Here is a 26903-nt window from a genome sequence, read left to right as displayed (position 1 = left end):
TGGCTGGAGCCAGAGAGTGGGGGGATGGAGCCAGAGAGCGGGAGAGAGGGGCAACGGTGGTGGTAGCCGGATCCGGGGAGGGGAAGGGGTGGCGGTGGTGTGGCGCTGGAGACGGAGGAGGGAGCGGCGGCGGTGGACAGAGCTAGAGAGGAAGGGGCGCTGGGGCGGCAGTGGTCGTCGGCGTCAATGTCGGGTATGTATCGCGTGATACCTAATAGGTATCACCTGTTACATCGTAAGTATCACCTGATAGGTATCGCGTGATACCTGATAGGTATCACCTGATATCTCGCAAGTATCACCTTCTATGTGGTAAGAATCGCATGTTACCTGATAGGTATCACCTGATACCTCGCAAGTACCACCCGAAAACATGGTAGAATCGTCTGATACCTGATAGGTATCACCCGATACCGGACCTGATACCTAACCGGTGTCATCCCGTTCGAAAACGGGATTCCATTATATATATATAGCAGCTCTCCTTAAAATAAAATGTATTTAATTTAGCTTAATGTTCACCTGCAATTCCTCATGGTTAACAAACAACAGATTGTTCGATCTCACTAACCACATGGAAGACATTTGTCTCGATCTCGGCTGATTGCTCTGCTCGTTTAGTGCGGTACAAGCGCCCTGTTTCTCAGATATGTTTTGTTTTTTTAAAACCAGTCAATATAGTTGGAATTGTTTGTTTCTTCGTCAACAAGTTTGGAGATTGATAATTGATATCCTTTCGTGATAAAAAAAAGTAAACGATACGCGCGCTTGATTCATAAAAGAAAGAAGGAAAGAAAGAGAAAGCAGCGTATCCAATCTGAATATGCCATCACAAAGTTTCATCTTAATTTATTACTGCTAGTACTTCTTATTACAATCTTACAACGACACATTGAAAAACAGTAGCTAATAAATTGCAGATACCAGAACAGATAATTTATTAGCAATTTATTCCATGTTGAAAAAGCAACACATACGCATATTCCAGCATCGAAATTCACGAGTAATAAAATTATTTCTGCAACTTTGCCTTGGCCAGCAGTGTATACGCCTCTTTGTTTGCAGTGAACAAGGCGACGAGTTCATCTCTGCTCGGCAAGCACTGCCTCACGGCTCCATCGTTGACGTAGCGCTGCGACCACCGGCACAGCGCGGGGAACTCCCGCTCGCTCACCAAGCTCACGCCGGTGACCTCCTCGAACACCCCGACCCAGTGAGCCAGCCCACTGGCGGCGATGTCCACGAGGCCAATGGCGTCGCCGCCGAAGAACCTCTTGTTGCCGCCGTCGAGCTGCGCCTCCAGCGGCCGCAGATTCTCCTTCGCTTCCCTCACGAACGCCTCCTTCTTCTCCCCGTCCTCCATCCAGAACGACAGCCAGAACGGCCTCGAGAACTGCAGCTCGATCACACACAGCTAATGATCACTAAAAACTTTAACTGAATCTGTTCATCAGGATGCAGAACAAGTACTGAACCAAACTGAAACGACGAGATCAAGACAGATGCATGTGTTGTTTAAGATAGATTAAATCGAAGATAAAAGATTGCATACGCAAAACGAGAAAACCATGAGTACATTATTAATTAAATTTTTAATTATTATAAATTTAAAATAAATCTATTTGATATTTTAAAGCAACTCCCACATATAATTTTATTTTTAAAAAAAGTTTAAGAGTTTAGAAACGTGCTAACAAAAATCTAGGTAAAAAAACTACTCCATCCATCTCATAAAAAACTAACGTAATACTGAATGTGACACATTCTAATAATTAGAAAGTGTCACATCCTATCATTCGTTTTTTTGGATGGAGAGATTACGTCTTAATCAGAAAACAATATGACAGCATTAAGCAGGAGAACCTTATCATCGATGAATTGGGCCCAGAAACGGGCCTGGGCACGGGCGTATGGGTCGGCGGGGAGGAGGGGCGGGCCATGGAAGGCGTCGTCGACGTACTGGACGACGACGAGGGACTCGGCGACGGAGCGGCCGTCGGAGTGGAGGAGGACGGGGACGAGCTTGTGGACGGGGTTGTGGGCGAGCAGCAGGTCGCTCTTGCTGCGGAGGTCTTCCAGGAGGAGCTCGTACTGCACGCCTTTCAGCCGGAGCGCCGCCTCGGCGCGGTGCCCGAATGGGCTCCCGAAGGCGCTGATTAGCTTAACCATTTTTTTGCTTGCTTACACCGGGTTAGTGGCTTAATGCACTTGTGACCCTGTGATTATATAGAGAGATTAAGAATGCTGGGCTGTACTAGTATTGTGGAACAGGTGAGGTGGGCTGGCCTGCAGAAGATTTGGCCCAATGCATTTGTTATATCGGTATGTATTATTAAGCCGTCAGGAACTGCTACTTACGGTCAAAGTTCAATTTAAATAACCGTGCAAAGTCAGAATCACGCCATATAAAAATTGATCTGGTGAGTAAGTAATAGACAAACGATCTGATCTACGCGCAGAATCTTCGGATTTTATCCTGATACGATTCCATTTTTTTTTTCTAGAAACACGATAATCTTTGCCAATACACTAATTAATGGCACGAGTACAAATTTATTCCCAGGTGGCACACAGGATTACAGGGAGATTAATTGATCGATCTATTCTTGCACTGAATCACTGATGCACCATCGCCCTGAACATCATCTTATACTTATCCTTGTTTCTCGTGTAGAAGGCAACGAGTTCTTCTCTATCCGGCAGACTCAGCTTCACGGCGTCGATGTTGGCGTACTCCTTGATCCACCGCTGCAGCGAAGGATACTCGTCGTCGTCCTCACTGCCGATCACGCTCACTCCGGTGACCTCCTCGAGCACACCGATCCAGTGAGCCATTCCGCCGGCGGCGACGTCGAGGTAGCCCACGGCGTCGCCGGCAAAGAACCTCTTCCCCTCGAGCTGTGCCTCCAGTAGCGACAGGTTCTCCTTCGTCTCCTTCAGAAACCCCTTCTGCTCCTCACCGTCCAGCCACAGGGCCAGCAACAACGGCAACGTGCACTGCAGGTGTTCGATCGAACAGTAGTAGCACACTGATCATCAGCAAACGCAAGAACCTGTAAATGTTCAGAGCTTACATGAACGCAATGATGCAACAACATGAAGAGATTTGCCTTGTGATCGATGAATTGAGCCCAGAAACGAGCCGTGGCGCGGTCATAGGGGTCGGCAGGTAGGATGGGCGGGCCGTCGAATGCGTCGTCGACGTACTCGACGATGACAAGTGATTCGCAGATAGCTCGGCCGCCATCGAGGAGGACGGGGACCTTCTTGTGGACAGGGTTGCTAGCGAGCAGCAGGTTGCTCTTGTTCTCCAAGTCCTCGTGGATGAGCTCGTAGGCAACTCCCTTGAGCTGCAGGGCCGCCTCGACGCGGTGCACGAATGGGCTGCCAAAAGCGCCAATGAGCTTAACCGGATCGGCCATGTTTGCTTCAGAGTGTTTTTGGCTATTATTCCTGTATTCTTGGCTAAACCATACATTTATTTATAGGGCCATGTCAAGTTTGCTTTTTGGCTCAAATTTGTAATTTTCAAATGGTGTGTTAGCTACTTCTTCTCCAAGAAGGACGACCTCCCTTATCTGTGATTTTCCCTTTTCTTTTTTCAATCAGTTTGACTATCTGCTTCTCAGTTGCTTCGGTCCAAAGAGCAGGAGCTCATCGGTTTTGTTTAATTAAGCTTGGGAGGAATCACAGGTTTTCTTTGCTTCGGTCCAAATAGCAGAGGTCATCGGTTTTGTCAGCGAGATTTAATTTACCAAAAGATAATATATATACATGTGCAGTTCCCAGAGATAGCTTAATTACTGCCACCATAATGGCTTTCAGACTTTGTATTGATTAATCCTATCAAATTTCTTGAAGAGCAAGCCGGAGCGCAAAGGTAGGGCAAATCAGATGAATTGATAAGATCCAGAAAATGAAAAGATTCCTAGATAGATGGTCCATAGAAAAAAAATATCTATGAACATTTTACTGAGATTTAATCTCAACTAGCGGCGTGATTTTTGAGAAAAAAAATTCTATATAGAAGTTTTTGAAAAGAATTCAAACAAATCTATTTTTAAATTTGTAATACTTAATATTTAATAAATCATTTGCTAATTACAAAGCTTCTCCCGCAAGCCATAAGATGACCAGGTAACTTCTGCACTATCCCCTTTCGACAAGTACAGATCAGTTCCTATCCTGCATGCTAATCTGTACTCCCTCCGGACTGATAATACTTGTCGTTTTAGATAAGGTTGAAGTCAAACTTTAGAATTTTTTATTATGAATCATTTTTAAAATATTTATCTTTCAAATATAGTGACTACATGTATAGATTAGTCTTAAAAAGTACTTTAATAAGATCATATATTTGTTAACAATTTTATACATATTATAATAAAAAATAATGGTCAAAGTTGTTTTTGGAGACCGTGCCCTTGTCCAAAACGACAAGTATTATCAACCCGGAGGGAGTATATACTTATTCATAGTCAAAGTTCAATTCAAAACGTGTAAAGTCAAGATCACGCCATATAAAAATGAGCCGAGTGAGTGACAAACGAACAATCTGATGTACGTGTAGAACTTTCGGCTTTATAATCGTTTAATTATGTTCTGATTCGATTTTATTTAAGAAGCACCATCACCTGAGACATCCACTCCCACTGTCGTCCCCCACAACACTCACAATCACTGATGCAGCATCGCCTTAGCCACCATCTTCAGCTTGTCCTTCTTCGCAGCGAAGAAGGCAGCGAGGTGCTCTCTGCTCGGCAGGCACTGCATCACGGTCTCATCCGAGGTGTACTCCTTGGCCCAACGGCGTAGAGCAGGATACTCGTCATCCTCGTCGGCGCCGCCCATCAAGCTCACTCCGGTCACCTCCTCAACCACGCTGATCCAGTGAGCCAGTCCACTGGCAACAATGTCGAGGTAGCCGACCGAGTCACCGGCAAAGAACCTCTTCCCATGGAGCTGCGCCTCCAGAAGCGCCAGGTTCTCCTTCGTCTCCTTCAGAAGCCCCTCCTGCTCCTCGCCGTCCAACCACAATGCTAGCCACGATGACCTCGAGCACTGTACATGTTCATGAATTTTTACTGTTCAGGGTTTGTTTAGTTTGTGAAATGAAAATTTTTGGGTGTCACATCGGACGTTTGACCGGATGTCGGAAGGGATTTTTGGACACGAATGAAAAAACTAATTTCATAACTTGCCTGAAAACCGTGAGACGAATCTTTTGAGCCTAATTAATCTGTCATTAGCACATATAGGTTACTATAACACTTATAGTTAATCATGGACTAATTAGGCTCAAAAGACTTGTCTCGCGATTTACATGCAAACTGTGCAATTAATTTTTTATATATTATTTAATTAATGCTCTATACATGTGTTCAAAAATTCGATGTGATGTTTTTGGGAAAAGTTTTTGAGTAACTAAACAGCCCCTCAGTAAGCGGAAAAACCTTGTGAAATTTCAGAGGTTATCGACAACGATTATATATATTGCCTTGTGTTCGATGAAGTGAGCCCAGAAACGGGCCATGGCGCGGTCGTAGGGGTCGGTGGGTAGGATGGGACGGCCGTCGAACACCTCGTCGGCGTACTCGACGATGACGAGCGACTCGCAGATGGCACGGTCGCCATGGAGGAGCACGGGGACCTTCTTGTGGATGGGGTTTTTGGCGAGAAGCAGGTCGCTCTTGTTGTCAAGGTCCTCGTGGATGAACTCGTAAGCCACTCCCTTGAGCCGCAGGGCAACCTCGGCTCGGTGCACGAACGGGCTGCCAAATGCGCCGATGAGCTTAACTGGATCAGCCATATTTGGTTGTTTGCTTCCAAGTGTGTTCTTGGCTTTCTGCTCATATATTGACTGAACTGTTGGTATTTCCGTATTTATAGGGGTAACAAGGAAGCTTCTTGACTCGGATTTTAAATTTGAAATGTGTGTTGCTTCTTCTCCAAGGAGGAAGCTCCATTCTCTTCTTTTTTTTTTCGTTTCTTTCCTTCCAGTCAATTCTCTATGTTTTGTTTTTACTCAAGCTTGGGGTAATACAGTAGTACTCCACTAGATTCAACTTCCGTGCTCAGTAAGATGAATGCAGGTGCAGCTAAAAGTCAGCGATAATTGATTTACCAGAAGATAATGTTCATGTGAGGTCAGTTCCATGATAGTGACTTTGTTTGACTGTCGGTAATTCTTTTGGGCTGTGTTTAGTTTCACGTCAAAATTGGAAGTTTGAAAAAATTGAAACAATGTGATGGAAAAATTGAAAGTTTGTATGTGTAGAAAAGTTCGATGTGACAGAAAAGTTGAAAGTTTGAAGAAAAAAGTTGAAATCTAAACAGGGCCTTGGTTTGGATTTTCCTTTCAGATGCATGTAAGAAACTACTCTAATGGAGTTGGTAGCATGACATTTTTTTTTTCTTTTTCAAAGGTATGCTTTATTCATGAATACTTCAGCAGTAGTAGTAGGTTTCAGTGTTGCAAAGTTACCTATGTCCCAAAATAGACGCAACTGTGGATATCAGTGTCCAACGTTTTACCATTCCTCTCATTTCATAAATTTATGAAAAAGCAAAAAAAAATGTTAGTACACATAGAGTACTATTCATATTTTATCATCTAATGACAATAAAATATTAATCATAAAAAAATTAAATAAGACGAACAGTCAAACGTTGGAGATGAACAGTAAAAAGCTGCACTTATTTTAATACGGAGGGAGTAGTACTCAAAACAGAACTGCATAAAGAAAGAATTAAAAAAACTGTACAAACCTAATCTCCTGACTGGAGTATATGGACAAGTCATGTTTGAGCAGTAATAGGATCAAATGGTAAGAGATACGATGCGGGGATGTGACTAATCTGTTCATATTCGTTCTACTAGATTATTTTATTTTTCTATCTAAATTGATTTATTTTGTGGTAGAGATATGGAGGGACTATCCGAAGCTTAATTTCCCTGACATTTTCCTTTCCTTCAACTTTTATCCAACTTTGGCGTCACCGTCAAGAGTTTAGCGATCCGTATATGTCACAACTCACAACAAAATTTAAAATCTACCGGCACCCATACTGATTTCTACCACGATGAAGATGAACTGTAAAACAAACAACATTGGTATGTTCCATAAACTTTTTATCTCCAACATGGAAGTTGAAATTAAGAAAAATAACACGTTGAATCAAATAGTAACTTATTCCATTCCCATGGACATATATTTATTTCTCATGCATACAACTACGTTGGAATCATTTGTGCTGCCTTCCGGCGGCTTTGATCATCTCCTTGCGTTCACGGTAATACGCAACGAGTTCGTCCCTATTCGGCAGGCACGGCTTCACGGCCTCATCGTTGACGTAGCGTCTCCTCCACTCGCACAAAGCAGGGAACTCCTCATCCGTGGCCAAGGTCACCCCACATACCTCCTCGAACGCACCAAGCCAGTGAGCTATCAAGCACGCTGCTATGTCCAAGAACCCGATGGCGTCGCCTCCGAAGAATCTCCTCCCCTTGAGCTGCCCTTCAAGAAGCGCCAGATTCTCCTTTGCTTCCCTCACGAAACAATCCTGCATGTTGCCCTCCATTTGCACGAACGGGATCCAGAAATTGAACCTACCAAACTGCACCCAAAAACAAAATATTCAGCAAATATTTGTGCAGAAAAGATTTCACAGGATCGATGGAGATCATCATCTTCTTGACATGTAAATTAAGCTGAATTTTTACCTTCTGATCGATGAACTGCGCCCAGAAACGCGCCACGGCTCGATCGTACGGATCGGTTGGGAGGATGGGTGGACCATGGAAGCTCTCGTCGATGTACTCGAGGATGACGAGGGACTCGCTCAAGGAGCGGTCGCCATGGAGGAGGACGGGGACGAGCTTGTGGACGGGGTTGTGGTTGAGCAGCAGGTCGCTCTTGTTGCGGAGGTCTTCCAGGATGAGCTCGTATCGCACGCCTTTCAGGCGAAGCGCCACCTCTGCGCGGTGGCCGTATGCACTGGCGAAAGCACCGATGAGCTTCACCCTTTCATCCATCTTTACTCACAACCAACAGCAGGTTTAGACACGGCTGATCCTTACTTATATGAAGCTTCTCTTGGAGTTTCACAACAACAACAAAAAATATATTCTTCGTTGAAACTTGAAAGTGTTTAGTCATTTGATTTGCCTTGTTAATTTGCGGGGAGCTGCTGGCCGGTTTAGCTTACTTGGATGTTAATTTGGGACATTCGGGAGTGACGTAGCAGCTGAGGTGAAAGAGATCGCATCATGGGCTGCCAGAGTGACGTAGGAGCTGAGGTCCATGCCACGTAAATCGTAATCGTATACACAGATTTTTTTTTCCTTGCTCGTACTGTATCATGACGAAAGATTAATCGTACATACGGTCAAACGTGCATGTGACAAACAGAGATTATATACTATCTTTCTTTTATAATCCTCCAGAGCGAGACAACACAATAACACGTCGACAAGAAAGACGAAACTCAATTAGCCACAAGGTGCACACCGCTATTAGTTTATTCGTTCATCACTAGTAACTACTTTGGCAGCGTGGACTTGGCCACCGAAACGCACTTCTGCTTGATCCCGGTGAAGTAGGAGAGGAGCCGATCTCTATCCGGCAAGCACTCCATCACGGATTCATTAGCGACGTAATCCTTCGCCCACCGGCGCAGAGCAGGGTACTCGCCGTCGCCGTCGCTCAGGACGCTCACTCCGGCGACCTCTTGGAGCACGCCGACCCAGTGAGCCAGCACGCCACCGCCGGCGATGTCGGCGAGGCCGATGGAGCTGCCTCCGAAGAACCGCTTGCCCCTGAGCTCCGCCTCCGCCACCGTCAGGCCCTCCCGTGTCTCCTCCATGGATTTCTTCTGCTCCTCGCCTTCCCGAACAGCGCCGGCCGCAACGGCTTCAGGCACTGGCCAACCATATCGATCAACAGAGTTGAGATAAAACATTTTGCAAGCAACTAATTTTTTTTTAAGATAATAGAATAAAACATTCCAGCCTTACTTAAGAGCTACAGCTAATTATTACAAGGATCATATAAAAGCAAACTCACACACATTCAGTATGTAGCTAAAATAATAAAACCAAAAGTGAAAGCAAACTAATAAAAACCAGACAAGGTGAAATCCCACAACTACTAAATTTTATTGGTGAATCTTCACCCAATATTAGCAAAGAGCTACATGATTATCGACTCAAGTTTGTAAGCAACTAATTAAAACGAGGATGGAATGGATTGTTTGTTACATTTTCGTCGAGGAAGTGAGCCCAGAAGCGGGCCATGGCGCGGCGGAGGGGGTCGGCGGGGAGGAGGGGCGGCCCGTCGAACGCCTCGTCGACGTACTCGACGATGACCAGCGACTCGCAGATGGCGGAGCGGTCGCCGTGGAGGAGCACGGGGACCATCTTGTGGACGGGGTTGTGCGCGAGGAGGAGCTCGCTCTTGTTGCCCATGTCCTCGAGGATGAGCTCGTAGGGCACTCCTTTCAGGCGCAGGGCGACCTCGACACGGTGGACGAACGGGCTGCCGAAAGCGCCGATCAGCTTCACCGGCTCAGATGAATTCATCATCTTTTGCTTCTGCTTCTGCCAATCAGTTCAGCTTCTACTCAACTACTCGTAATTGTGGCACTTCCATGACTTAAACTACTAGGTCGTGGGGAAATTAAAGTACTCCTAGTTATTTTCAGCTAAAAGCCAAAGTTGGCACAAATATCATTGGGCCGGGCTGAACCGCGATTGCTCCACCGGTCTTGGGCCATGAAGGATGGGCTGTTCGGCAGGTAACCAAAGTGGGCGTTTCTCCTCCCATGGGCTGGCCTGCAGGTACTCTCTTTTTCTTTTTTCCTTTTTTTTTTGAGAGAGAGAGAGAGTATCTTTCTTCTCTCTTTATTCAGATGCCAAATTACTCGGCTTTTTGTATGGGGTCCGTTTAGTTCGCGAAAAGAAAATTTTTTTAGATGTCACATCGGACGTTTGTTCGGATGTCAGAATGAATTTTCGGACACGAATGAAAAATAATTTCATAACTCGCCTGGAAACCGCGAGACGAATCTTTTGAGCCTAATTAATCTGTTATTAGCACATCTGGGTTACTGTAGCACTTATGGCTAATCATAGACTAATTAGGCTTACAAGATTCGTCTCGCGATTTTCATGCAAACTGTACAATTAGTTTTTATTTTTATCTATATTTAATGCTCTATGTATGTGTTCAAAGATTCGATGTGATGTTTTTGGGAAAAAAGTTTTTGGAACTAAACCGGGCCTATAGTTTTGTGATCAGGATTACGAGATACAAAGCTCGACAGAATGACAGGAGAAAGCATGAATACGATGAGAGGCAAGAATATTTGGAAAACCACAAAGCAACCAAGGTATCAGGGCGATACATTCTTCTCCATGTCGCGTAGTACTAACAGAATAAACTGCTCCCTTCGTTCTCAAATACTTATCACCAGTAATTATTAATATCAAAACTCTGAACCCTCATCTATTATTATTTTTTAAAAAAGAAGTACCTAAAGTGTGTTGCGTAGTACTCCCTTCAATCTAAAATGATCATTATATATGTTTATACACCAAGATCAAGAATAATTTAAATCACATCAAACAAGACACCATTCACGCATTCTACCACAATGAATAAGTCGATTAAAACATCATGCCAATTACATCATAGCATGCACACATTCTCTCATGCTGTATTAATTGTATTCCGATGAAATCCGTGTCCATACAATTATATGATTATCAATTTGACAAATTTTAAATTTTATTATATGATGATCAATTTGTGAATGAGAGAATATTAAGTTTGCGCTCATCATAGTGTAACCATTTAAAAATTATCGGTGGTCAAAGTTATAATAGTATTGGTCGATCGACCTTCACGATTACTAAAAGCTGATAAAAGTTCTCAGTGGTCAAAAAGTTGTAACATGAATTAATGCAGTGAGTATTCTATATTCCTTTATCTATCCAAAGCTGGTAAATTCCTAAAGTTCAATAATTATTTTGGTCCTCCTACAGTATCTTTCAGCTTGTGAACACGCCGCCATCCTATGATAAAAGGTAAACCAGTCTAGCCACGAACCCTTCTTGTGCTGATGCCTGATAGTCTGGTCAAAATACAGGGGATTTGCGGCTATGCTTTCTTTCGCCATGCTGCCCATGCAATGTGCTCGCCGGCCTAGTTACTACTACTATACTCGTATAGTTCACCCTTTTTGACAAACGATTAGTACACAAGCTGTTGTGTTATCAGTATACAGGATCGAGCACGGCATGTTCCCTTTCTTTTGCACTATTTCCACAGTTAAAAATGTACAGAAAAGCTTATGGTAGTACAGAAAGTCAACCAAATAAATTCAACTGATATAGATGCAAATGAGCACTTGCTCATATATAATCCGTACTATGTTCATTTTGTCCAACCATTTTTGTGTAAAAGTATATACTGGCCGGTGAATCCGTGTAGACTATAGGTGTGCCTAGTCCCACGCTAAAATTAGAAGTTTGAAGAAATTAGAACGATGTGACGGAAAAGTTAAAAGTTTATGTGTAAATAAGTTCAATGTGACAGAAAAGTTAGAAATTTAAAGAAAAAGGTTGGAATCTAAACAGGGCCTATATGCGTCCACATCCCCTGTTCCTTTTTCGGTTTGAACTCCTGTTTTCTTTTATAGCTTTAATCATGTGAACTGAATTAACACACGATAGCTCGAAAGAAATCCAACTCGTGTTCGTGTCCGCCAAATTAATGCAAACCACGCGAGAGAGAAGATGAGCACGCTCCATCTGAAGGCTGTGGTGTTTGTTTCCTCTAATTCAGAACTGGGTCTTTTCACCTCGTCGTTACCACATAAACGCCATCGCGTTGTAGTTCACAGCTTTCGGTGAATGAATCCTAGTGGAATGTAGTGGCAGAGAGCCAAGGCTATTATGTGTCATCTTGACCACTGGAGTTGAGTCAAACTTAGCTTCCATGATGATCACATAAACGGGCCATACTAACGACTGATGTAACCGCCAATATCTCTCTGACCGGTGAGCATCATGTCTTGGCAGCTACAAGCACTAGCCACAGTTGCAGCAACTTACTACTAGTAGTATCATGTGTGTAAAATCCCATTCAATTGGTTCATACAAGAAAGTGTATGCATTCTGAAAATGTATTGTTGCGTCGTAAGAGAGTTGCAAAGCTTTCAGTGTCAACTTTCAGGTGGCTTGATGCACAAAGTTAGACGGAACTCATGGACCATAATTAGGACACGGTTTTGTTGGTCATTGTTACGAAGATTTTCTAGAATCCGTTTGGTAACTTTCCTTAATAATAGCTCAGCTTGACCATGTGAACATGAGAGGTGAAGAGCGTGGATTCGCTACTGTTGTATGGATCATTCTAGAACTATATATCCAACTGAAAATGAGAAAGTGTTAGGATGAGTCGGTCACGTCGCCGTCGTAATAAGTCTAGTTAATTAGTACTATGTGCCTTCGTTTGTCTTCCTGACCACCGACTAGTACTTGTTATCTGCAATCGTCGGCAATGTGGAAATGACGATGAAATTGGTGTAGTGCTTAAATCAACAGGAGCACTTCTCCTGAAAAACAAGAAAAGTAGCGAGCAGATTCTTTTTCCTTTTCAGAACTCGGAAGATTGAACATGCTAATATCTTCAGATTCTTACGCGGTATAGGTACTGCCACTACGCAGCTGGCTCTTCAGTAGCAGCAACGACGTACATACAGTGCAATTCGCGTATATCAACCAAAGATCTTTCGCTACTGCTCCTCCATAATGCAGTGCCCGGTAGGCACGTCAGAACAAGAACGACAGCCGTGTACTTAAGTCTCCAACTTGGCCTAATTAGATATCCAACTTGCCCTAATTATAAATTAATCACTACAATTCGAGTCTCTGGAAATAAAACGATCGGAAATCTAATTTAGGCATAGGTAGGACCAACTTGACTTGACCTGGACCTTAGTAAGTTGCTAGTACTACTGATTACGGAATGAATCGGTTCGAGGTTCATTGCCCCCAAAGACAGAGCCTTGTCTTGACAGGCAAGCGAGGAACACGCGTGCAGTGTCAGTGAATCAACAAAACCTTTCTAGCTAGCCAATTACTAGCTGTTTTGCTTTACGAGGACGAACCATTAACAAATCGTTGTAGCAGTACGTAATTACGTGCTTAGTTGCTAATCAATACAGTGATCGCATTCTATATGCGCCTAGCCAACCTAGGTGTCTTGTTAGGTTCGTGGGCACTGGACATGTTCAATTCACCGGGCGAGAAAATCGTGTCGCCACTGGCTAAGGTAGAACTATGGAATGGAAGAATGCGATTGCCGTCGATCAGTGAGGATGGAGGCAAGATGAATATACAACTGAGACATCGACTTCCATCAACAATGTAATTAGTACTAGTTAAGAAATCAATGGAAATTAATAGACGCGGTATAATAATAAGGCAGTTACTTGGCCATCGAGTACAAGCATGTCCGTATCTGCGCAACTGGTGTGTAGTAGTAGTTGCGTGCTGCAATCATCAGATGTTGCCATGTTGGCATATACGCCTGGTTTAGCGGGGGAAGTTTTTTAAGGTTTTGTTGTTACATTGGATATACTATATATATTTAAAATATTAAATGTAGTCTAATAACAAAATAAATTATAGATTTCGCTACGAAACTGCGAGACGAATTTATTAAGTCTAATTAATCTATCATTAGTAAATGTTTAATGTAGCACCACATTGACAAATCATGACGTAATTAAGCTTAGGCCCTGTTTTTTTCAGCTTGGGATTATTATAATCTAGATTATTGAGTCAGATTACTATAAACTATATTGTTATAATGACAAATCATGACGTAATTAAGCTTAGGCCCTGTTTTTTTCAGCTTGGGATTATTATAATCTAGATTATTGAGTCAGATTACTATAAACTATATTGTTATAATCTGTAGTATAATAAGAAGTTAGTTGTTTCTTTTCTATATTATTAGAGCCTAGATTATTGGGTTTACAAGTCTAAAGAGAGAGTGGGGTGGCATGGTGGGTAATTTTTCACCCAATAATCTGGAAAAAACTAACCTAAATGAGCTTATCAGATTATAATAAATTGGGCTCTAGATTATAATAAGCTACTTCAATAAGTTGTCTGTTTCTTTCAACTTACTCCCAATAATATGGATTATAATAATCCCAAGCTGAAAGAAACAGGGCCTTAAAAGATTCGTCTCGCAATATGTGTAATTGGATTTTTTTTTTCCTATATTTAATACTCCATACATGTGTCCAAATATTTGATGTGACAGCGTGGAAATTTTTGTTTTGAGAACTAAATAGGGCCATAATAGAAAGTTGGAAACGATCATGCAAGTGCGATGGTTCAGCAAGCCCAGGCCCCAGGGTCCCAAGCCCTTGCACAGTCATATGCTGATACGCACACGCTGGCTGCGATTACACGACGCAGATCCCTCCAAAAAATGAGCCAAAGACACCGCAGCGCGCACGTACAACGTCTCGGACTCGGACTCGCGTGTACTAACGGAACGGTGCGCGTGTTGCTTTCAGAAGGCATCGGTGGCGGCAAGCAACGACACGATACGGGCCGGCTGCGCGCGCGCGCGGGGCCCCCCGCGCGCCGAGGAGACCGCAGCCACACACGCGATTTTCACCCCCCCACGGGCGAGTCGTCCGCCGTTTGCTCGCGCGCGCGGACCCCGCCTCTCGATCCGCACCGCGCGGCTTGACGACGACGTGGGGGGGCAGTTGGCGCGGTGAGCCGGACTCCACGCCACTTGGAGGAGCTGGACCACGCGCGGCGGGCTCGGCGGGTGGGGCGCCATCAAACGCGTGACGACACTTTTGACATAGGCGCTCCCCGCCGGCGCGGGGCGGCCGGGCTCGCCCAGCGGAGCACGCAACGAAGTGGACAAAATTTCACCGCGGTTGCTTTGCCAATGGATTGCTTTTGGTTGCCGGATCGATGCGGTGTACGACTGTGAAGCAGCGGTGTGATGTGTGCGCAGGCAGGCATGATAGGTTGGATGGTCCTCTCCCTGTGTTGTGCGTTGCACCGCAATTAACGTACGTACGCAGGATCGAAGCCTGTGTGGTGCAGAGACGCAGCCACGTGAGGATGTGCGGGTTCTGGTCGGACGGACCACACAGTAGAGATGGTCCTTGTCGCTGGACTGCTCTCTTCTCTCCGATGCAGCTGTGGCGCTGTGATGAACAAAGCTGGACAGACCAACCAGCTCACCGTCCCGTACCGACGTTTTCGCTCTGGGCACATGCCTGTACCTATCATCTCAACGTACACCGGTGTGATCTAAAGCTTGGACTAAAAGTACACGAGCTGCTCTCTAAGTACTTAGCACTTGACACAATTCATCGATAAGTGTTAGAACTATTAACTTTTACCAAAATCAAAAAGAAATTAACTCGTCTTACATATATAACAAAGATTAAAGACATCCATGCAAACGATAAGTATTATATGTTGCTAGAAGATTTATGTAGTTATAAAATTATAAAAACTAACTACTACCAATAGCTAGAAGGTTCTTTAGATACACACTAACTAGATACTCAACCGCTGCTTCTCGAAATATCTAGATCCCCTAAACATGATCATAATAGTGCTCGTGACCTCAGGAGTTCCCATCAATTGCTTGTGGCACTCCCCGGCATAGGACCGGAGATATTTTTCTTTGCACCAGTAATGGGAGAGACATGACATGTGTGAAGATGGTTGGGAGAAAGAAAGGAACGCATGGTACCGTGGCAAGTTGCCATTCATTGCTGCCATCCGTTCCAAAGATGTTGGCTCCATTACTGAGGCCGTGAAGGGGACAAGTGCCACTGCTACACAGGGAGCTCCCGCCCACATATTTTACCAACGCCAGAGGCGACGCATCAAGGAAGGACCCCAACAGCGCCATACTTCTGATGTGCGGCCCCGGCAGGATTTCAGTAGCAACCATTGTCATCCTGCTGGTTCTCGCCGGATTCTCACCGTGGTAGCTACCAGTAACATAAAGTAAATCGCCAGCAATGTCCCTCTCTCCTGCAATGGTGATTGTGGTTCATGCGTACTAGTAGTACTCCTAAACAGAGAGCATAGATGGTAGATTAATAGATTTGGTAGATTGTCAATATCAGTTGTAGGCGAACCGGGCCGGCCCTTTTCATGTGGACAAGATCGGATTATATTGCTGGAATCGTATCGTAGGATCCAAAATCCGGAATACAGCAGGTGATAAAAGAGCATGTTTGGTACAGCTTCAACTCCTAAATTTAGCTCCAGGAGTTGGGTTTGGAGTGGAATTGTGGAGCTGCTAAAACCCAGCTCCACAACTCTAGTTCATTTTGTGAGAGAGCTCCACCCAACTCCACTTCCAGTTTTGATGGAGCTGAAATTGTTTGGCTGAGCTCCAGCTCCAGGAGGAGCTGGAGCTGTGCCAAACAGACCCGACTATCCTCTCCGTGCAAAAAAGAAAATAAATTAAACAAGGATATGACCCAATTCAAATCTATTGTATTAGAATATATCATATCTCAATTTAGATTGATTTTTTTTAAACGAATGAAGTATACTCACACTCTATTACACTATAGTTTTTTTTCTAAAGTACTACCATACATACGATTCAGTTCTATAACTTATAACTCATGTATAATCAAATACATACAATCGTAGATCAACCAAGAAAAGTTGGTAACCGTCTGTAACCGTTGATTAAATTTTCTTTTCTCTATTCGTTCCTGATCGCTGGTGTGTTTATACTGGTCTGGTCCGACACGGTACAGGGTGACAGGTGCGAAGGGGTACTGCGTAGGGCCGTGACTGTCGCGAAAACGGGGCCAGGTCTCCCACAGCCACAAATCCACGATCTCGTTGGCCGCCCATCCCATCTCACGCCACACACGCACACACGCGCGCACAGTTGGTGCGGTGGTGGCGCACCACGCACACACACACCAGGACCCGCGCCCTGTCGCACTTGTCCCTGGACCCGTAACGACAGGCAGGTAGGCCCCCACCCCCCGGGAGTGTACTACGTGAATGCAGACGGCGCCTCTTTTCACGCGGTTTCTCGCTGCTTTTCCGGTTGCCCGTTCTATACATCGACTCCCCTGATCACGGAGGGAGGCCACGCGCGGTGGACCCCGGCGCCTAACGGTTTCCAGCTTCCAGTAGGAAGGAGGAGTTGATGGGATTTCACCCGAAACGCGGAGACGAGAGCGGGCGATTAGCTGTGCCAGCCATCGCCCACCGCGGACCGCAGTACGCCACGCTGGTGGTGGGCTGGATCCGTCGGCTTCCCTCTCCCTGATGTGCGGAGCACGTTCCCTGTCTCCCTCCCCGTCCGCGCGACCGCGGTTCTCCCCGCAATTTCTATGGATCTCATCACCAGCTGACCCAGGCCCCCTTCCTGTTGCTGTCCCTCGTACGCACTGCGAGCTTGATAAAGGTCAATTGTCTAGTCACGTTACCCGTATGCAGTATTACTAACAAATTCGATGTCAACGGCAATCATTCTTCTTCTCTCGTTACTTTAGAAGACGCGTATACGTGTATACAGCAACACGCATGTACAATACACATCCATAGGGGGTGTTTAGATAGAGGGCGTAAAGTTTTAGAATGTCACATCGGATATTATATAGGGTGTCGCATGGGGTGTTCGGACACTAATAGAAAACTAATTACAGAATCCGTCAATAAACTGCGAGACAAATTTATTAAGACTAATTAATCCATCATTATTTAATGTTTACTATAGCAACACATTGTCAAATCATGGAGCAATTAGGCTTAAAAAATTCGTCTCGCAAATTAGTCACAATCTGTGCAATTAGTTATTTTTTAGCTTATATTTAATACTTTATGCAGGTGTTCAAACGTTCGATGTGACAGTGTGTAAAATTTTTGGTAAGGATCTAAACAGGCATACATGAAACACTGAGTTATAAACTATTGCTTCCCTGTTCAATGTGAGTCCACTTCTTAAACTGTGAAATGCTAGTGTAAAAGTTCTTGTTCGCGAAAAAGTTAGGGTAAATAAAATAAATTCATTTTAAGTTTATAAAATCAATATTATATTAGTTAATTAATATTATATTAGTTATATGTTAATGGATTGCCTTATTTTTGTGTGCCGCCCAAAATCCATCCTCTCTTTCAAACATAGCCTAAGGTTGTACTTGATACTCCGTCTGCCTATCTTTTACTTTCTTTTTTTTATTAGTATACACTTTCTAAAATTGCTAAATGGTTATATATGAAAAAAACTTTAAAAGTATTTTAATCCTTTTTTCAAGTTTTTAGTTGGTACCTGATTAATTAGATAGGTGCTAATGAGTTATTTCATTTTACGTGCACGGCTTAATTAAAAGATCCCATCTCTTCTCAGCCGAACGCAGCCTTAAGTGTGTTCGCTGACATATATTCTCAAGCAGGTGGAGAACACGAGTGAATTTCTAGTCTCGATACTATCTTTCTTGTGTTACAAATGGGATTGGATCTTCATATTGTATAGTTTTCATGTGTACCATGGGAAATATTAACATGGAAAAAACCATGTCACAAATACTATAGTTTCGTAGGAAAAAATATACAGTGCATGTGGTGAAAACCTGAAAACTACCATTAGATCTCATGCATCCATTTTTAGATCTAACGTTAGTTTTCAAGTTTGCATTACATATACACTACATATTTTTCCTAGTTTCATATGCTTAAAGTGGTCATATATAAAAGTATATATTATTATTATTTCGTCATGTTTGTCCCAAATGTGGTAGAACGAATGAACTTTTTTGGCATTACGTCTGCAGGTAAGCATTACGTACCACCCCACCCCAAATGTGTATAGAAGGAAAGGAATATACATGTCGTCATACTACAAGCAAATGCTTTTATTCTTCTTTACTTATAATTAGCTTGCCAATTATCTCGCTGATGACAATGCAAGTTTGCTACCGACCTTGTGTTTGCAACGTGTTAAGTTTGCATATTGTTTGAGAGTTCTATGGTACAAGTAACACATAACCCTTTTTCTCACGATCAAGGATGTCTTTATTTGGGGGTCGTGAAATGGCAGCGTATAAATTTTGAAACGGAGAGAGTAGCATTTTACGTTATCCACGATTAGTTTCCTACGATATCCATCAATAAAACCCATGTTAACAAGTGTACATATAACCATCACATAATTTCCTAAATTTCGTAGGATACTATCAAAATCAAGTAAGCCATCTATGATATCGCAAACCAGACGGAAACTTTACTGGTTAACATAGCCCATAATATTAGCCACATACACCATTCGTCATAAAAAAATATTTTTAGGAACGAACTTAGACAATTATTGTCTAGTTTCATCGTCAGAATTTATCTTTTCTTGGGACGGAAGGGTGTACATGCTTTCCACTTCATCTAAAACGCTTTCCTTTTTTAAAATTTTTAATGTTTATTACAATTGGATACTACCTCCGTCTCAAAATATAACAACTTTTGGTTATGAATCTGTACACAAAGTTGTCCAAATTTATAGCTAAAAATACTTATATTATGGAAGTAGACCATTTACGACTATAATGTATAAATTTATATGGAAATTTATAGTCCGCTTTGGCACCTTGACACCAGGGGTTCCCTTACCGTCAACCACGCGGTTACCGGGCTTACTGCGGGGGTACGAATATAAATACCGTGGTAATCTCCTTAAATTTAAATAAATTTAAAAAATAATTTAAATTTTTGATAAATTTTATACAGTTTTTTACGGTTATTGCGGTTCAGGAAACACTGCTTGACACCTTCCATCCAAAGCCACCCCTCTCCATCTCGGGCTCCGCAGCAGTAACCGCTCATTAATTTTCCGCTATAAATAAGCGGCGTCTTCCTCCTAGACGAGGCCGCAACCACCAAAGCCGAGGAGGAGATCACGAGACGAGAGAGAGGCAGAGCAATCGAAGCCCCACGCCATGGTCAAGATCAAGATGCCCGCCCTATTCCGCCGCCGGAGCGGCTCCAAGTCGCCGCCGCTGCCGCAGGCCGACCCCGCGTCCGGCGGCGGGTCCCCGGCGCCGACGCCGGAGGAGGAGATGGAGCGGGTGTTCCGCAAGTTCGACGCCAACGGCGACGGCCGGATCTCGCGGTCCGAGCTCGGCGCGCTGTTTGAGAGCCTCGGGCACGCGGCCACCGACGACGAGCTCGCCCGCATGATGGCCGAGGCGGACGCCGACGGCGACGGCTTCATCAGCCTCGACGAGTTCGCCGCCCTCAACGCCACCGCCAGCGGCGACGCGGCCGCCGTCGAGGAGGACCTCCGCCACGCCTTCCGCGTCTTCGACGCCGACGGCAACGGCACCATCTCCGCCGCCGAGCTCGCCCGCGTCCTCCACGGCCTCGGCGAGAAGGCCACCGTCCAGCAGTGCCGCCGCATGATCGAGGGCGTCGACCAGAACGGCGACGGCCTCATCTCCTTCGAGGAATTCAAGGTCATGATGGCCGGAGGCGGCTCCTTCGCCAAGATCGCCTAGGATCAATCAACCACCCAATTTCTTCCCTTCTCCTCATCCTCCTCATTGACCAACTCCTATCCATCCATCCATCCGAGCGTGCCGTGTGCGGTGGAAATTTTAAGTGTATATACAACCGATTAAAAGACCACTAGCCCTAGATTCTTTCTACTAATAATTGCGATTCTCAACTACTACTAGTTTCTTTCTTGGTAGATTGGAAATTGGAGGCTAAAAAGCAGCAATTCTATCCTCTGCTTTTGGTTCTAAGACACGCCAATGCTTTCTCTCTTTTTTTTCCCCACAAGATGTAAGCGTTTGCGTGGAGTAAGAGTCTTGGATCTTGGATCTTGCATTCTTGTTTCGATTGTTCACCATCTGGAATTCTGGATGTCAGTTAATCTGATCTTAATATAATCCCCTTCTGGATGTCATGTCAGTAATCTGATCTTTATATGATCCCCTATTTTGAGGGCATTTTATCCCTCTGTGATTGTCTTTTGATTTGCAGTTCGATCACATAAGAATCAGATGATACTAGGTCGTTCTGCTTTCAAACTGAAAATTATACTTCAAAATTCAAATTGGAGTGTATAATCCACCGAATTGAACATGTGTACTCCAAAGGGTTGCACATAAATCATATTGCAGAATGAAACTAGTTTTGCAATGCTACAAATGCAATTGTAAACGGAGGCATCACTGACAGTTTAGATTCTGAGTAGCTTTGGACGTCCAGCCTCTGTGCAAGCTAAAACCTAGCCAGGTTGTTCAAGATTAAAAACGGTTTGAGTGAGTATTTATCCCATTCTTTTTGTGTGCATTTTTCTTTCAGATCAATGTGCATATTGGAACATGGACTAGCCAGTGACCAGGAAGTGAGCAGGAAAGCAGGGAATATTCTTGAGAAAATGGAGGGAATTGTTGTTACTAGTAGTATACAGCAAGCAATGATTGGATTGGATGCTGACGATGGAACGAACCGCTCCTCCTAATACATGATTTGTTTAGCTAATGATCAGAGCGAAGCTGTAACAGTATCATCTGATTTCTGCTCAGCTCAGCCACCTACCTGAACCTGAATATACTAGTGCTGTGCTGGGAATGGCAAGGTCTTATGTAATATTTTGTCAGAAGTAACCTGTTACTAATCTGGTCTCTGCCTCAGGTAAGTACTGCTTAAACTTTTGACCTTGTCAGTGTCAGATGACATAATGGCAGGAAATCATGGAGAGGTTGATCTTCACATGCTTAGTACCCTGTCCAGATGGTCAGAGAGATACATATATAGTTTCATACAAATGATGCTACAAACCATGTGCAGGCATGCATGGATGACAGGCGGGATGCGGTGGTGCTCCGGCTGGCAGGAGGAAAGCTGCTTTGCGATTGGTGCAGGGACAGATGTGGCTAATCTGTTTATCTCTATCAAGAGAACACAACTACTACTTGCCACTGAAGAGTGGCTGCTTGCAGGCTTGGCTTGCAGCTGGGGAGAGAGCATGAGCAGCGGCGGCGTCGGCGGCGGGAGCTTGGGCGCCGGCTTGCCGTACCACAAGTTCGTCAGCTTCGCGCTGGAGGAGACCCGACTCCGGACCACCCTCACCCCTCACCCCTCCCAGGTTCTTCTTCTTGTTGTTCTTCCTACCTTAGCATGCTCCTTGCAGCAAAACAAAATCTAGCTCATGTTCTTGCAACCTAGTAGAGTCTACTGTTAGCTACTTGGTTCAAATACTGGTGAAGTACTAGGTGCCCTTGGTTTGATGATTTTTTTTTCTGTCTGAAAAACAAAATTGTAATAGTTGTGAGCTAGAGCTACCACTACGACCATACTGTTGCGATTGGTCATTACCTGATGATTTTTATTTTTGTTATTGTAGACCAGCACTGGGAAACCTAGCTTTCATATGTGAACAAATTAATCCCTTGTAAACAATGACATAACCTAATCGTTGTTTCTTTAGTCGCAACCAAGTGATTGTGATTACTTGTTTAATCTTGTGAAGAAGCAGGCTACCAAGCATAGACATTTGATTGTGCAATTTATTTATTTATAGTAGTATCTATCAGAGCTATGTCGCCCAATAGTGTCAGCTAGCTTCAACCATGTTTCTAAGCCCTGTCTCAGGCTGTCAATATTTCTGTCTCATGTAAATGTAAGTAGTTGACCTTGTATTGTTTTATGCTTCCAGGAAAAGTTCAAGTCTATAAAACCCAATGATGATAATACAGTTTTCAATGCTCTCTCATCCAGTGCACCGAAAATTAGATTGCTTCGCAGCTTGACAATCGAGAAGAAAAACTCATATCAGGTATTTAATCTATGTTGGAGATTTCTGTTCAAGTTTACTTGATCAAAACTCTCTTAACAATACCACAAGTCCACAATGTTGCTTTCCCTGACTTATCTCCTATTCCCCTGTGCTTTAAACATTGTCCTGGTTCTGCTTCATTGTGATTTGGAACGTTTATATCCAGTCATAGTTCTACAACACGATCCACGTTAAATCTTTCGTTGATCTTTCACTGAAAAAAAACGTATTGCTTTGATTTGATCAATTTTTTACTATTCTTTTTCTACAATGCAACAAATTAAAAGTGTTGACCCGCCAGCTTACGTCATGTTTTACCATTCTCCATATAACATGTGAAGAGTTTTGCTTGCTAGTTACAATTGAATGCCCCATATTTCTATCTAGGAAAATGCTCCACTATACTTACAATGCATATTCCTATGCAGGTTCTTGACTTTGCCGCTTTCTCTGAACCTGAATACGATCTTCCTATATTTTGCGCCAACGTTTTTACAACTCATGCACAAAGTATTGTTGTATTGTAAGTGTCAGAGAATAGTTGCTGTTGCAAGGAAAAGTATTGTTGGCTTTCTTCCTTGCCTAAAACCTAATGGATATGAGCCCTGAACGAACAATTCAAACTATCTGCAGGGACCTCAATCCTCTATATGATACTACAGTGCACAAGGATTACAAAGATAAGTACTATAGGAGTATAATGCCTCTTGTACACAAGTATAACGAGGTACATGGATCTTTCCTGGCTCCACCCAACCTATTGCCTCATAAGTTGTTATTTAGCTCGATATCTTTATTTAGAGGATATGCAGCTTCTTCCTTGGGGTGGCAAGATTACGAGTGAGTCATTGAAGTTCTTCTCTCCAATTGTGATCTGGACAATATTTGAGTCAACTGAACACAACCACCATGTTCTACATTCAGCTTTCGTGGATTATTATAAGGCAAGACCAGACTATTTCTTTAAATTTTCTCAAAAAGTTTAAGAGAAACACGAAATTTGAACAAGTTTCCTGCCCTTGTTTTGTCAATGTGAATTTTGGACTGAATTTCTTGAAGGATTATTCTCTTGTGTGCAGCCATCAAATCTGAATATTCTCACTATGTAGGTCTGGCTTGAATTAATGGACCAAGCAATTAAAGAAAATAACAAAGCAACAATTGCTCGTAACCAAGAAGAACAACATAAATATCTCACATGGAGGGCTGAGAAGGTTGTTTTTTTATTCCATCAGAATCAGATATCACTTTAGAAAATTATACTCGGAGACTTGAGTATTACTTGCCTCATTCTGCTACTCATCCATTGGTGTTATGAAAGATACTATGTTGATCTTGTGCATCCTCTATGTGCAGGATCCTGGCTATCCCCTTTTGAAGAAGTTAATTGGTGAAAGTCGCGCTGAGGTTTTGTCTGGGCCATCACTACATTTATACTTACTTTTGACTTATATTCTGTGTGGTGTTATTTGAATTTTGAGGTATGTATCATCTTGACAATCAGGATCTGGTGATGGAGTTTCTGTTTGAAGGAGTAAATACTCTTGGAACAAAATCATTTCTGGATTATTTCCCTGAATATGCCCGTGATGATGGGTCAGTGAACAAGAAAAGGAGTATGATCGGCAAATCTTTTGAAACTAGGCCTTGGGACGCCAATGGAGAATTCATTGGCGATGCCGAAGCACAGTAAAATGTTCGCTACGCCTTTCGCCCTGATCAATCTCTCTTATGCTTGTAGTACTGTTTTCTTTTTTTTTTTAGAAAACTTACATTTTTCATGCTCATATCCCTGAACTTGGATTGAATAAGAAGAGATTGGTGAATCTGAGTCATGTATTATTGTTCTCCGGTTGCACTGATTGTCGTTGTTAGACGATGGTCTCTGCTCCTGGTAGTAGACATGATCTGAAACAAGAGGGGTCATCCTGCCCTGCCCGGATTAGGATCCTCTGCAGTCTACTGCACCGTGCCTTTGTCACTGACATGTGGACCGAGAGATCATCGGGTCCACCTGTCCGTGAAAAAGTCACGGTGCAGTGACTGGGATCTCAATCCGCCCTGCCCTGCGCTGCACTCCACTGCTGATGTGCTTTGTTGGAAGCAAAGGAGAAAAAAAAGAACTCATTCTTTCAAGCACTTGGGATACCTCCTCTTTCACAAGCTTCCATGGTGAACCCAACATCACCCATGCTGCTGCACTGACTTCTGCTTTGCTTGTGCCTCCAGTTGTGGGAGATCATCAAACCACAGCTAGCAATCCAAGGAAACATCAAGGAAGTTGTCATCCGAGCCTTGCCTGAAACAAAAGAACAAAAAATAACACGCCTCGGATCCCTTTTTCCCCTTGCATGCACAATGTTTAACTTTTAACCTCTCATCACCAAGCAGTAGGAAAAAAGGACTAAAAAGGCAGGAGCATGTGCACGCGCGGACAGAGGCTTCAGCTGGTAAAAGACAACGTTAGTGCTATCTACTACTCTATCCGTTCCATTTTAAGTGCAACCATAATTTTCCGTACCTAAGTTTGATCGTCCATCTTATTTAAATTTTTTTATAATTAGTATTTTTGTTATTATGAGATGATAAAACATAAATAATACTTTACTCGCGACTTATGTTTATAAATTTTTTTTATAAAAATTTTAAATAAAACATACGGTTAAAGTTGGACGTGGAAAACCATATCTACACTTAAAATGGGATGGTGGGAATACTACTACTCGATCTGAAAAAGAGAAAAGGCTCAAGTGAGTGACAAAGACAAACTTGGCTCTCAACAGTAGAAGTAGTAGTAGGTGCGAAACCTGCATTGCACTATTGCAGTCGCAGCCACACCTACTGTTCCGAGTACAAAGCGAACTGAAACTAGCAAAGCAATACTCCTACTACTACTAGACTAGTGGAGCACACTTTCCCTGAGCTTTTGGAGGAAGTTCTAACCCACTTGCACGCACCTCCGTTTCGTTGACGGACCAAACCCCAGAACGCATGCGAAAGAGAGTCGCTCTCGCTTTGCAGGTCGGCAACTGCGTCGCGCTGCAAAATTGCAAAGGCGAAACTGCTAATCCAGGCCTAGATTTACCCGCCGGCGAGGCGAGGCGGCGACAGGGCAAGACGAGCGTGACGGGGACCATTGTCGTGTGGCCAGAGCTCACATGCGGCGAGGTTGCAGGTGCAGCTGCGTTTGTCTTGTCGCCATGGTAACGGCCGGAAATGCAGCTTCACTTTAATACTGCTACAGTAACAATGGCGAGAGAAACACAAGTCGCAGGCTAATGTTGCTGCAACCAAGGTGACCGATGAGCATGCCGAGGTATGAGTACTACTCCCTCAGTCTCAAAATATAAAAAACTAAAATTGGACGGGACATTTTTTATTACTATAAATCTAATCTAGATAGACAGTCTAATATCAAATGTGATGTATATTATAGTACTATAAATCTAAATATAGATTTTAAACATATTTGTTTAAATTTATAGTATAAGATACGTTGTCTCGTCCGAAATAAATCAATCTCATGCGAGAGTACAAGATTGGTTTATTTTGGGATCTAGTATTAGGGAGTAGTAGCAGTGACACGTACTACTGGTTGTAGGAGTACAAATATTCCCTGACCTCGGTCAAAAACTGCATCACAGAGCAGGATACTCTTCTTTGACTCACATTTCTTAAGAGCATGGTTTTACGCAGTAACATGGCCTGGCTAGCGATTGTTGAGAAATTTCCTCAGGCAGAAAGCCGAAAACTGCCAAATATTAGAGATGCACTGTTGCTCGGCCTCGAGTTTCTACCAAGAAACTCCATGGCAGCTTACCAATCTTCAGAAGAGAAAAGAAAGGCAGCTTACCAGGGCATCTGCTAGGCAATTGCTCAAAGCTTTACTACTTCATGCAGGTTGGAAATCACAAAGATGGACTCAAACTACTCCAGTCCTAGTAGCTGTCATAGGAGCTGCCTTGCCATGACAGGTTGACCAAATCTGATCTCCTGATTGGAAGGTCGTTGTCTGAATGTTCATGATCTTGT

At 43.5% G+C, this 26903-nt stretch overlaps 6 protein-coding genes and 1 pseudogene across 6 annotated transcripts; 2 read left to right on the top strand and 5 right to left on the bottom strand.

Moving 5' to 3' along the window:
* Positions 1-831: 831 nt before the first annotated feature.
* LOC127780791 (probable glutathione S-transferase) lies at positions 832-2178 on the bottom strand. Its single transcript, XM_052307764.1, has 2 exons — positions 1864-2178; positions 832-1393 (listed from the first exon to the last, which is right to left on the bottom strand). Exons 1-2 carry the CDS (start codon positions 2167-2169, stop codon positions 1013-1015), a joined length of 687 nt encoding a protein of 228 aa, XP_052163724.1. The 5' UTR covers positions 2170-2178; the 3' UTR covers positions 832-1012.
* A 339-nt stretch (positions 2179-2517) lies between these two features.
* On the bottom strand, positions 2518-4447 carry LOC127780781 (probable glutathione S-transferase). The gene is made up of 2 exons (XM_052307755.1): positions 3111-4447; positions 2518-2997 (listed from the first exon to the last, which is right to left on the bottom strand). Exons 1-2 carry the CDS (start codon positions 3420-3422, stop codon positions 2617-2619), a joined length of 693 nt encoding a protein of 230 aa, XP_052163715.1. The 5' UTR covers positions 3423-4447; the 3' UTR covers positions 2518-2616.
* Positions 4448-4542: 95 nt separating this feature from the next.
* LOC127780774 (probable glutathione S-transferase) lies at positions 4543-5842 on the bottom strand. Its single transcript, XM_052307745.1, has 2 exons — positions 5498-5842; positions 4543-5061 (listed from the first exon to the last, which is right to left on the bottom strand). Exons 1-2 carry the CDS (start codon positions 5807-5809, stop codon positions 4678-4680), a joined length of 696 nt encoding a protein of 231 aa, XP_052163705.1. The 5' UTR covers positions 5810-5842; the 3' UTR covers positions 4543-4677.
* Positions 5843-7097: 1255 nt separating this feature from the next.
* On the bottom strand, positions 7098-8156 carry LOC127780800 (probable glutathione S-transferase). Its single transcript, XM_052307773.1, has 2 exons — positions 7724-8156; positions 7098-7617 (listed from the first exon to the last, which is right to left on the bottom strand). Exons 1-2 carry the CDS (start codon positions 8033-8035, stop codon positions 7246-7248), a joined length of 684 nt encoding a protein of 227 aa, XP_052163733.1. The 5' UTR covers positions 8036-8156; the 3' UTR covers positions 7098-7245.
* Positions 8157-8350: 194 nt separating this feature from the next.
* Positions 8351-9630, bottom strand: LOC127780769 (probable glutathione S-transferase; annotated as a pseudogene).
* Positions 9631-19944: 10314 nt separating this feature from the next.
* Positions 19945-20993, top strand: LOC127756411 (probable calcium-binding protein CML10). The gene has a single exon (XM_052281749.1). The coding sequence runs from the start codon at positions 20023-20025 to the stop codon at positions 20578-20580; it is 558 nt and encodes a 185-aa protein (XP_052137709.1). The 5' UTR covers positions 19945-20022; the 3' UTR covers positions 20581-20993.
* Positions 20994-21758: 765 nt separating this feature from the next.
* LOC127756402 (phytochromobilin:ferredoxin oxidoreductase, chloroplastic) lies at positions 21759-25082 on the top strand. The gene is made up of 8 exons (XM_052281743.1): positions 21759-22181; positions 22752-22871; positions 23300-23394; positions 23505-23598; positions 23684-23815; positions 23981-24085; positions 24228-24278; positions 24376-25082. Exons 1-8 carry the CDS (start codon positions 21774-21776, stop codon positions 24562-24564), a joined length of 1194 nt encoding a protein of 397 aa, XP_052137703.1. The 5' UTR covers positions 21759-21773; the 3' UTR covers positions 24565-25082.
* Positions 25083-26903: the final 1821 nt, after the last annotated feature.

Source organism: Oryza glaberrima, chromosome 1, assembly GCF_000147395.1.
Source record: "Oryza glaberrima chromosome 1, OglaRS2, whole genome shotgun sequence".
NCBI classification, from domain to species: domain Eukaryota; kingdom Viridiplantae; phylum Streptophyta; class Magnoliopsida; order Poales; family Poaceae; genus Oryza; species Oryza glaberrima.
Note: the sequence above shows the minus strand (reverse complement) of the source record. Positions and strands in the feature narration are given on the sequence as shown.

What these genes read in the sequence shown, in the direction of transcription:
- LOC127780800 (XM_052307773.1), bottom strand. Translation starts at nt 8,035, where the DNA reads ATGGATGAAAGGGTGAAGCTCATCGGTGCTTTCGCCAGTGCATACGGC. An exon ending in CGCAGTTCATCGATCAGAAG is followed by an intron (nt 7,618 to 7,723) that starts GTAAAAATTCAG and finishes TTTTGGGTGCAG; the next exon opens with TTTGGTAGGTTCAATTTCTG.
- LOC127780791 (XM_052307764.1), bottom strand. Translation starts at nt 2,169, where the DNA reads ATGGTTAAGCTAATCAGCGCCTTCGGGAGCCCATTCGGGCACCGCGCC. An exon ending in CCCAATTCATCGATGATAAG is followed by an intron (nt 1,394 to 1,863) that starts GTTCTCCTGCTT and finishes ATCGAGCTGCAG; the next exon opens with TTCTCGAGGCCGTTCTGGCT.
- LOC127756402 (XM_052281743.1), top strand. Translation starts at nt 21,774, where the DNA reads ATGGCAGGAAATCATGGAGAGGTTGATCTTCACATGCTTAGTACCCTG. An exon ending in TTGTACACAAGTATAACGAG is followed by an intron (nt 23,599 to 23,683) that starts GTACATGGATCT and finishes GAGGATATGCAG; the next exon opens with CTTCTTCCTTGGGGTGGCAA. An exon ending in TCACATGGAGGGCTGAGAAG is followed by an intron (nt 24,086 to 24,227) that starts GTTGTTTTTTTA and finishes CTCTATGTGCAG; the next exon opens with GATCCTGGCTATCCCCTTTT.
- LOC127780774 (XM_052307745.1), bottom strand. Translation starts at nt 5,809, where the DNA reads ATGGCTGATCCAGTTAAGCTCATCGGCGCATTTGGCAGCCCGTTCGTG. An exon ending in CTCACTTCATCGAACACAAG is followed by an intron (nt 5,062 to 5,497) that starts GCAATATATATA and finishes GAACATGTACAG; the next exon opens with TGCTCGAGGTCATCGTGGCT.
- LOC127780781 (XM_052307755.1), bottom strand. Translation starts at nt 3,422, where the DNA reads ATGGCCGATCCGGTTAAGCTCATTGGCGCTTTTGGCAGCCCATTCGTG. An exon ending in CTCAATTCATCGATCACAAG is followed by an intron (nt 2,998 to 3,110) that starts GCAAATCTCTTC and finishes GAACACCTGCAG; the next exon opens with TGCACGTTGCCGTTGTTGCT.
- LOC127756411 (XM_052281749.1), top strand. Translation starts at nt 20,023, where the DNA reads ATGGTCAAGATCAAGATGCCCGCCCTATTCCGCCGCCGGAGCGGCTCC.